This window comes from Chinchilla lanigera, unplaced genomic scaffold (assembly GCF_000276665.1).
Source record: "Chinchilla lanigera isolate Chin_1 unplaced genomic scaffold, ChiLan1.0 scaffold00075, whole genome shotgun sequence".
NCBI classification, from domain to species: domain Eukaryota; kingdom Metazoa; phylum Chordata; class Mammalia; order Rodentia; family Chinchillidae; genus Chinchilla; species Chinchilla lanigera.
This window is the reverse complement of record NW_004955476.1, coordinates 11,379,419-11,389,804: the sequence shown is the minus strand read 5'-3', so window position 1 is coordinate 11,389,804 and position 10,386 is coordinate 11,379,419. Positions and strand designations below refer to the sequence as shown.

The 10,386-nt window shown below is 52.8% G+C and overlaps 1 protein-coding gene across 1 annotated transcript in view; it reads left to right on the top strand.

The window, feature by feature from the left end:
* Eps8l2 (EPS8-like 2) overlaps positions 1 to 10,386 on the top strand; it is a gene marked incomplete in the record, with an annotated part of 18,661 nt that overhangs the window by 784 nt on the left and 7,491 nt on the right. Inside the window, 4 exon segments of the mRNA XM_005401820.2 lie at positions 1 to 69; positions 2,722 to 2,842; positions 2,912 to 2,967; positions 3,736 to 3,800. Coding sequence (XP_005401877.1) covers positions 2,799 to 2,842; positions 2,912 to 2,967; positions 3,736 to 3,800 — 165 coding nt within the window.

The following is a 10,386-nucleotide window of genomic DNA, read 5'->3' as shown; positions in this document are numbered from 1 at the left end:
CCGACGGTGGAGAGCGCGCGGCCGGCGCACAGAGGGCGGACGGACGCGCCGTCCGGGACGGCGAAGCAGGTGAGCGCCGCAGCCAGGGCACGCGAGCCCCCGCGTCAGTTTCCCCGGGCGTTGGGACGAGGAGCACTGGGCGCCGGGACAGTGGGGATGGGGTCAGGGGCGCTGGGAGCGGCGCTGGGAGAGGGTCGTCGGAGCGGAGCGGGCCGGCCGCCTGCGTCCTGCGCCTCGCGCCCCGGGACCGTCGCGATGGCCCGGCCCGGCCGTGGGTCCCGGGCGGCGCTATGTGCTGTGATATTTTTAAGCCCGGTGGATGAGTCACCCGCCCCCATCCTGGCCCCCACCCAGCCCCGGGGCTCACGGGGGACTCCCTGCGCGACGTGGGGACTGTCTGCCCCCCTCCTGCGGGGGGCTGGGGCCTCCTCCAGTGCCTGACCAGGGGTGCGCGCCTCCTGGCCCCTGTAGGTCGGTCAGGAGGCCTTCCCGAACGTCCAGCCCAGAAGGCACTCCTGGGCCAGGAAACACCAGGCCAGGTCAGGCTCTGGGTCAGAGCTGGGGTGTGGAGTTTCAGCGGAGGGGAAGCTGAGGTGCAGCAGGAGTGCTGCTAGGCCTCTGCAGAGAGTGGGCTGGCCAGGGCCTGAGGGTGTGCAACCTGTGGCCATCCAGGTTCCTGGTCCCTGGGCTGGCTGGGGCTGCCCCTTTGCATGTGATGATCCCGGTAGCAAGAAAGGAGGGCCGCTGACCCTAACCCTATCCCCGAACCCTGCGTACAGCCCTCCTCTACCGTGTTGGGAGGCAGGGTCCTGCTGGGGGCCCACTCCTCCCCGCCCCGGCCTTCTGCAATCTCCCTGCAAGCCAGGTTGCGCCTGGACCTGCGAGTTCCAGGTCCTGTTGGCCCAGTGCTCCCACCCAGCCCTATCTTTCTGGTCCTTTCTGCCTGACTCTGCCCCCCCCAGGTGTACCTCCCCACCATAAGCTTCGCAGGTACATCCCTCCCCCCTCCACACCTGTACGGAAGGTGTATGGGGCATTCCCCAGACCATAGTTTCCAGACAAGGTTGCAGCAGGAACTGAGGGACTCCCCCATTCCAGAGCCCCACCCAGCTCCCACGAGGGCAGCCAGGAGCCCCAGTGACTAAGCTGACCCCTCCCCAAGGTCACTCTGTGTATAGCCTGGAATTTGAACTTGGAGGCAGTTCCTCCTCCGTTGCTGCCCTGCTAGAGCCTCCCGCCCCTCTGCTGCCCAACACCTGGGCACCCAGCAGGCAGGGCCCTCTCTTCAGACACTGGACTTTTGGTGCAGTACAACCAAAGTGCAGCCTGGGCCCCAGGACTTTGGGTCCAGGGCTGGGGAGCCCCTCTCCCCCGCATTGGCTCACAAGGCTTCTCCGCTGTGTCCCTGCTAAATCCCTGGGGGACAGCCTTCCCTCCTCTCCCCTTGTCTGGGTGCAAGGTCCCTGCCTAGACTTCCCTTCCGAGGGCTGCGTGTCCTGGCCTGTGCACGCTGTGCCTGGAGGCCTGGGTCTGCCGGAGTTTGTTTTCCCCAGGTGTGTGTACCTGGCTCCACGTGCCAAGCCTTTGGTCTAGCCCGGCAGGAATCCCATTAAGCAAACACTCAGACTCACCCACTGAGCTCACGAGCATTCCGGACATTCTCCATGGATGGGTGGACAGAGGACTCTGGCCAGGCTGCCTCCGGCAAGCCAGGGTGCTTGGAGGCTTGTGGAAGGTGTGCACCCCAGCCAGAGCAGGGCAGTGGCCAAGGCCAGCAGACCCTACATCTCCTTGCAGCACCCCCTAACCTAGCCTGACCAGAAAGTCCTGGGTGCTCCCACCTACCTCTCCATACCAGCACCCTGTACACCCAAACGCTGAGGCAGGGATGGCTTCAATGGTGACAACATGTGTGGACCCTGTGGGGAGCTGTGAAGAGCCCTGGAAGGTCACAGGGCAAGGACACAGGCCAGCCCAGTCCTGGAAGCCCCCAGAGGGCATAGATCCACATGGCATCAGGCTGACCTAGGCCACCAGCTCTGCTCACCTGCCAGGGAAGTCCCTAGGGTCCAGCCCAGCTCAGAAACCTGCTGGTTTCAGCAGCGAGGCCTCAGTTTCCCCAAAATGCAGCTGGCAAGAGGTCAGGGCTGGAGATTTGGCCCAGGAGAGTGGCCATCCTGGGTCTACCCTGGGGAGGCTGGGGCACCAACCACCCCTGAAAATCTCAACGCCATACCTTCTTGTCTGTCCTTGAAGTTCCCAACATTCCCTCCCCTGCACACCCTAGACCAGCTTCTGAGTATCAGGACCCCAGGATGCCCTGCCCCATGGTCCAGAGGGAGCCAGGGCCAGCCTTGTGGCCAGGGTGGCAGGTCCACAGGAGCGTGCAGGGGTCCTAGTAGAGACCTGAGTGTGGGAGTGGCAGCTGGGGCCCCTTCTGCACTTTGCACACTCCCCTGCAGCCTCATCTTCTCCTGCCCCCCTCCCCTGCTGGTTCCCACCCACCGCAGGGCTCCCCAGACCCCTCCCCAGAGCCTCCCAGGGAGCCTCTGCAGGCATCCATGTGGAAGGTGAAGGTCCAGAGCAAGGTGGGGCTGTGGTCCCTGAGGACCACCAGGAATCTGGTGAGGCTACTGAGCCCTAGTGCCTGCACCTGAGGGGAGAAAGCCAGGCCACCCAGACCAGGAGGAGGTACCAGCTCCACTGCCTCTGTCTTCTCAGGTGTAGGCTGGACCCTGGGCCCAACTCAGGCCACGCTGAGTTTTGCCTTCTTGGCTCTGGCCAGCACCAAGGACACCATGAGCCAGTCCGGACCCATGAGCTGCTGCCCAGGTTCTACCAAGTAAGCCCCCATGCCCCCAGGCCCAGGGAGGGGCATGCTGGCACTGCCCTCACCTGCCACTTCCCACAGCGGCAGCCTGGGCCGGTCTGACGGTGTGGCCAGGATGAGCGCCAAGGACCTGTTTGGTGAGTGAGGTTTACGGGTGGCCTGGACATGGGGGGTCGGGGGCTGTGCCCAGCCCCTGACCCAGGGGAGGTCTGGCCGGGTCAGCCTGCGGGACACTGAGAAGACCTTTGGACCTTAGCCATGGTGGCTTCTGAGGTGCGACCCCAAAGCTCCCACACTGAGCAGCCCTCCCCCGATGTAAGGGGAGAGGCCTTTACGAATAATTCAGGGAGCACCAGTATTGATTCCGCTGCCACGCTCCTCTGCAACACGATCGAGGGGTTCAGGCAGGACCCAGTTGCCAGGTGTCCACTCCAGGAGGAGGCTGGCCGCCCAGCCAAGCTCCTCCCAGCCCTGCCCCTCTTAGCTGGGCCCCTGCTGGGCCCTAGGACCTCCCCTGGCCCAACCATGCTGCTCCTAGGCTGTGCCTTTAGCTCTACACCCACCCCTGCTTGTGCCCTTCAGTAGAGGCTGAGTTCGGCTTTCCGTGGGGAAGTCCTGGCTGGACGGCCCCCAAGGAAGGTGGCGTGGGGGGCATCCTCTGTGGGGTGGGGCTGAGCCTGCTGTTTCCCCAGCACACATTCTGGTCACAGGCTGTCCATCACCACTCTGAGTGGCCCAGGCTTCCCACCACCCTGTCCCAGGAGCCCCTCTCTGGTATCTCACACCCCGCGTTCCTTCTTCCTGCTGGCTGGGGGGCCCTCACCCCACCCCACCCTCCATGTGGCCCCTGCACCAGGGGCTTCGGGGTCCCGCTGTGGGGTGAGAGACTGCCCTCTCCCGTCTAGAGCAGAGGAAGAAGTATTCCAACTCCAACGTCATCATGCACGAGACCTCCCAGTACCACGTCCAGGTGAGACCTCAGCCCAGGGAACAGGGTCACTGCCGGGGGACGTCCTCACAGTCCTGGGCTCGGGCGCAGTGGGGAGACAGCCCCTCCAGTCAGGGTTCATGGTGGGGCCACGGGGAGCCCACCCTGGGAAGCTGGTGTCCGACACTGCCCGGTGTGTGCTGGGGAGACACCCTAGAGACTGGACCGCCTGGCCAGGAAAAGTGGGTGGGAAGGAAGTTGTCATTCTGGCCTTTAAACAGGGGACTGGATTAGGAAGAGACTCTGGAACAAAGGAGCCCTTTATTGAGAGCTCCCTGGCTGAGTCCAGGCCGGTAACCCGCAGCCGTAGACCAACTGCCAGCTCAGGAGGCCTCTGGCTGGTCCCTTGAAACTCACACTTGGAGCTCAAAAAGTGTGCTCCTCCGTGGCTTTCCTGCTCCTGGGAGTGGCAGGGTTGCTGGTTGTGGCCATGCCTGTGGGACAGCAGGGTAAGGAATGACAGGGAGGTCGAGGACGAGAGGTAAAGGGCACCGCTGCTCTGCCAGCTCTAACTGCAGGTCCCCCGCACCTGGCTGGGCTGTACACCCCAAGGTGCTCTCTGAGCCTCAGCCCCGTATGTGGATTGAGGGTCCACAGAGCCCTCAGGAGTCCCAAAGGATCTCTCGAGCTGGGTGTGGTGGCGCATGCCTGTAACCCCAGCACTCGGGTGGCTGAGGCAGGAGGATTGTTGCCGACACCTTGTCTCAGAAAACAAACAAACAAACAAACAAACAAAGGATCTCTCAAGGCCAGGATGTTGGGGTGACCACGGCATCCCTACTACCAGCACAGTGCCCTGGGCAGGACAGAGGTGTGGACAGGGAAGCTTTGGCTCTTCCTTCCTAGCAGCTCTGCCCCTTTCTCAGGAGTAGGACTTTGCCCCCTTGTTGAGCAGCTACGGGGCCTCCCTGCCTGGATCCTGGACTTTGTTCCAAGCTGGCCCAGCTTGGCTCAGCTGTTCTAGGGGCCTTTCGTGCTCACCCAGGGGCCAGCAAGGGTGGAGGAATAGGTGGGGTTTACCTGAGGGTGCAGAACACGTCCAGACAATAGGGAGTGGGTGCAAGGAAGCAAGCCCATGTTTATTTCTCTTTTCTTTTTTCTTTTTCTTTTTTTTTGGTTTTTTCTCCGGTACCGGGAACCGAATTCACAACCTTGCGCTTGCCAGGCAGGCGCTTTGCCGCTGAGCTAAATCCCCAGCCCCTCTTTTCTTTTTTCTAACTTTTCATACAAGCTGGGCATGGTGTCAAACACCTGTAATCCCATCACTCAGGAGGCTGAGGCAAGAGGACTGCTGTGAGTTCAAGCCCAGCCTGAAGTTACAGAGTGAGACCCTGTCTCAAAACAAAACCAAACCAAACTGGGGCTGAGGATATAGCTCAGTGGCATAAGTGCCTGCCTGGCAAGCATGAGGTCGTGAGTTCGATCCCTGGTAACGTAAAAAAAAAAAAAAAAAAATCAAACAAAACAGTGGCCAGGGGTATAGCTCAGTGATGGAGTGCCTGCCTGGCAAGCGTGAGGTCCTGATTTCAATTCCCAGTACTCAAAAAGCAAAACTAAACAACTTTCCATACAGCAAACTGATGAGGGGGTGTGGCTCTGTTACTCCGGTGACAAGGACTCAGAGCAGTTCCACCACCCCAGTCTCCTTCGAAACCCTTTTGTGGTCACAGCCACCCTGACCCCAGTCCAGGGCAACTGCTCCATCTCCCATTCTGTAGTTTTGTCTATGAATGAGACCCTGCAGATCACAGCCAGCCCTGCTGCCCTGCTTCATGAGTTGTTTTTTTTAAAAACCGCAAAGGACAAGTCTTCAGCAGCACTGTGTTCTGTGGGGTGGGCTCTGCCGTAGCATGTGGAGTTGCTCCTGAGTCCTGGGGTATCTCCACCTTCATAGTCAGGGCAGAGACTGGAAACATCTCCTTCCAGCCCGAGGCTTGTCACCTGGTGTGGCTGAGTCTTTAATGAACAGAAGTGTTTAACTCTGATGGGGTCTGTCCATGTTTGCCTTTTCTCTTTTCGGGTTTGTTTTGTCGGTTGGTTGGTTGGTTTCTGTCTCCTAAAGAGTTGGTGCCTGGCCAAGACTCCGAAGCCTCCTCTCCATGTCTTCTGTTGGGTGCTTTGCTCCGTAGTGGATGCTGCATCCGTCACTGCTGCACTTCAAATTCTTCTGTGCATGGTGTGGGGCGGGGAGCAAGGGCCCTTTTTCCTACCTGAATGTCGGCTGCGTTAACAGATTTTCCTTCTTTTGTGAGTGGTTGTGATACCTGTGGCAACAAAACATGAATTGGATATGTCTCCAGTGTTTGTTGTTGTTGTTGTTGTTGTTTTCTTTTGCTACTGGAAATCAAATACAGGACCTTGCGCTTGCCAGGCAGGCAGACACTGTGCCACTGAGCTATATCCCCAGCCCAATTAATTGGATATGGACGGGTCTGTTTCTAAATCCTTCATTTCACTGACCTGTTATTCTGTGTACATGATTTTTGTTTTTGTTTTTGTTTTTGTTTTTGTCTTTTTGAGACGGGGTCTCCCTATGGAGTTCAGGCTGGCTTTGAGCTCACTTTGTAGCCCAGGCTGGTCTTGAACTCACAACGATCCTCCTGCCTCAGCCTCCTGAGTGCTGGGATTACAGACGTGCGCCACCACACCTGGCTGTGTACATGGTTTGACTCACTGTAGCTTTAACCTTAGCTTCAAATCAGGTCTGGTGAGTCTTCCAACCTTGTTCTTCCTCTTCAGGTTTTTCTCTCCTGGAGCGCAGGCGAGGCTCGGCTGTAGAGTGCTTGCCCTGCATACAGAAGGCCCTGAGTTTGAGCCCCACTGCCAAAACAATTTTTTTTTTTCTTAGACATAGTTTTGCTCTGTTGCCCAGACTGGGTTCAAGCAGTCCTGCCTCAGCCTCCAATGTGGCGGGAGTACAGGCATGCACCACCAATGCCTGCTAAGATTTTTCTTGAGTAAGTTTTTTGGATTTACGTATAAATTTTAGGATCAATTTGTCCTTTTCTGCTCCTTTAAAAAGCTGCTAGAGTTTTGATTGGCATCGAGTCAAATCTATGAATCAGTTTAAGAAGAATTGACATCTTAGCAATATTGTGTCTTTCCATCCACGAACATGGGATGTCTTTCCATTTATTAGTTTTTTGGGGTTTTGTTTGTTTGTTTGTTTTGGTTTTTTTGAGACAGGGTCTTGCTGTGTAGTTTAGACTGGCCTTGAACTCACTACGTAGCCAGGCTGGCCTCAGACTCATGGTGATCCTACTGCCTTAGCCTTCTGAGTACTGGGATTACAAGTGTGCACCATCACTCCCAGCTACTTAGGTCTTCTTTAACTTCTCAATAATGTGATTTTCACTGTAGAGGTCTTGCATATCTTTTGTTAAATTATCTCCTAGGTGTTTTATTTTTATGTGCTGTTACAAATGCTTTGTTGTTGTTGTTGTTTGTTTGTTTTTCTTCCGGTACCAGGAATCAAACTCACAACCTTGCGTTTTTGCCTCTGAGCTAAATCCTCAGCCCCAGTATTTTTTTTTTTAAATTTCACCTTCAATTGTCTGCTGCTGGTATATAGAAAAAAATTAAATTTTTTAAATTTTTGGTACTAAGAGTCAAACTCAGGGCCTCACACTTTTCAGGCTGGCACTGCACTACTGAGTTACATCCTGGCCTCCAAAACTGAATTTTTTTATGGATCTTTTATGATCCAGTGTCCTGAGGCCTGGGCAAATTTAGTTATTTGTTCTAGTGACTTGCTTGTACACTGACTGGATTTTCCTCTTTTCTTTTTCCTTTTCGAGGATCTTGCTCTATAATTCAGGCAGGCCTTGAATTCATTATGCAGCCCAGGCTAGCCTCAGATTCAGGGCCATCCTCCTGCCTCAGCCTCCCACGCACTGAGATTAAAGGCATGTGCCACCACGCCTGGCTGGATTTTCTTCCTGCACAATCACACTGTCAAAAATGGCTGGGGATGTAGCTCAGCAGCACAGAGCCTGCCTGGCAAGCTCAAGGTCCTGAGTTCGATTCCTGGTAACAGAAAAACAAAAACAAAAAAACTCCACATTGTTAAAAATAACCATTCTTTGTTTCTTTTATACCATTTATTTGTTTTCTTGCCTCATTTTCCTGGTTAGAATGACTAGTACAGTGCTAACTAAAAGTGACAGAGTGATGTCCCTGCCTTCTGTCCAATCTTAGGAGAAGGCAGTATTTTGTCTGCTGTGTGTATATGTAGGTAATTTTTATTAGAATGAGGAAGTTCCTTACTATTCTCTGTTTGCTGAAAGTTTTTACCATGAAGGGTGTTGAATTTTGCCATGCACATTTTCTCACTCTATTGAGATTTATTCTACTGTGGATATATTGAGTCATACTAATTTTTTAAATGTTGAACTGATCCTGCATTTCTGCAATGCACTTCATTTATTCAAGGTGCATCACCATTTTTCTGTGTTAAGAACTAGTCCAGCATTTTACTAAAGACTTTTTCCATCAATGCCCACTGAGATACTCACCTGTGTTTTTCTTTCGCAATGCCTTTTTTGTTTGTTTGTTTGTTTTGTTTTTGTTTTTTGTCTTTTTGAGACAGGGTCTCCCTGTGCAGTTCAGGCTGGCCTTGAGCTCACTTTGTAGCTCAGGCTGGCCTCGAACTCGCAACGATCCTCCGGCCTCAGCCTCCTGAGTGCTGGGATTACAGGCGTGTGCCACCACACCCGGTTCGAAATGCCTTTGGCAGGTGGGGGGGTCACAGTTGTGTTAATCTTATACAACCGAAGGGAAGGCTTCCTTCCTCCTCTGCTCCCAGAAAGTTTTTGGTTTGTTTGTTTTGCTGTTTTTTTCTTTTTTTCTTGGTACATTTTAGACGTACATAATGATCACATTCATCATAGGGAAATTGTACCTGTACGTGATATGTCTTACTTCTTTTTTTCCCCATCCCCTTCCCTTCCCTTCAGTCCTCTTCCCCTCCTTATTTACAAAAGCTTTGTTTCCATTTTTCTTTCTATTCTCTTTTTTTCTTGACCCTTCTTTCCTTCCCCCACACCTGTTCCTTGTTCCCCTTCTCATTTGAACATTTTCTTCCCATTTCCCAATATCTAGTGTACATTTTGCTCCTTATTTACACTTTTGGTTTCTCACACTAGAGAAACAATGTGATATTTACACGTGTCTGTCCAATTTATTTCACTTAACAATATGGTCTCAAGTTGCATCCATTTAACTAGAAATCTCTCAAGTCCATCCTTCTTTATGGCTAAGTAGTACTCCACTGTATAAAAAAGCAACATTTTCTTTATCCATTCCTTGGTTGATGGGCATTTGGGATGTTTCCAAGACTTGGCTATTACAAACTGAGCTGCTATAAACATGGGAGTTTATGTATTGCTGTGATGTGATGCTTTTAATTCTTTTAGGAAGATACCAAGAAGGGGAATAGCTGGGTCAAATGGGACCTCTAGTTCTAGTTTTGTGAGGAATCTCCACACTAATTTCCAGAGGTTGCACCAGTCTACACTCGCATCAGCAGTGGAGAAGGGCTTCTCTTCCCCCGCAGCCCTTCCAGCATTTGTTATTGGTTGATCCCACAGTTTTTGAAGTGTGTTCCTTTTTTGCTTAAATATTTGCTAGTATCCATCAGTGCAGCCCTCTGAGTACTGAGGTTCTCATGTGGGAGGGTTTTGTTCAGTAATTCACTTGTGCACCTATACGATCAACCTCTAGGGTTGCTCTGTCTTTCCTTTCGGTTTTCTTTTTTTTGTTGTTTTTTTTCCGGTACCAGGAATCGAACTCACGACCTCATGCTTGTCAGGCAGGTGCTGTGCCGCTGAGCTAAATCCCCAGCCCCTCCTTTTGGTTTTCAAGAATTAGTGTTTTCTCTAGTATTTTTCTTAGTATTCTTTCTAGAGGTTTATAAATTTTATTAATTTATCAGAACGAATTTTGGACTTTGGGTTTTCTGTATTGATTTTCTTTTTTTGTTTGTTTTGTTTTGTTTTGTTTTTTTGAGACAGTGTCTCACTATGCAGTTCAGGCTGACCTTGAGCTCACTTTGTAGCCCTGGCTGGTCTCGAACTCACAATGATCCTCCTGCCTCAGCCTCCCGAGTGCTGAGTGCTGGGATTATAGGCCTGCACCACCACACCCAGCCTTTCTGTATTGATTTTCTGTTTACTAGTTTGTAGACTTTTTAGGCTTTTAATTCCTTCCTTCCACTTATTTTAGGCTTTACTTAATTGTGTTTTTCTAGTTTTTTTCTCCCTCCAGTGCTGGGCATCAAAGCCAGGGCCTCTTGCATTAGGCAAGTGCTCTACCACTGAGCTACATCCACAGCTCTTTTTCTTTGGAGACAGGGTCTAGCTAAGTTGGCCTCAAACTTTCAATCCTCCTGCCTCAGCCTTCCAAGTATCAGTGATTGTATTTGCATACCATTGTGCCTGGCTTGCCATCCTTAACTATTATCTTCAACAATAGATAACTCTTAGCCAGGTATAGTGGCACATGCCTGTAGTCCAGAACTCAGGAGGCTGAGACAGGAGGATTGCCATGAGTTTGAGGCCAGCCTGGGCTA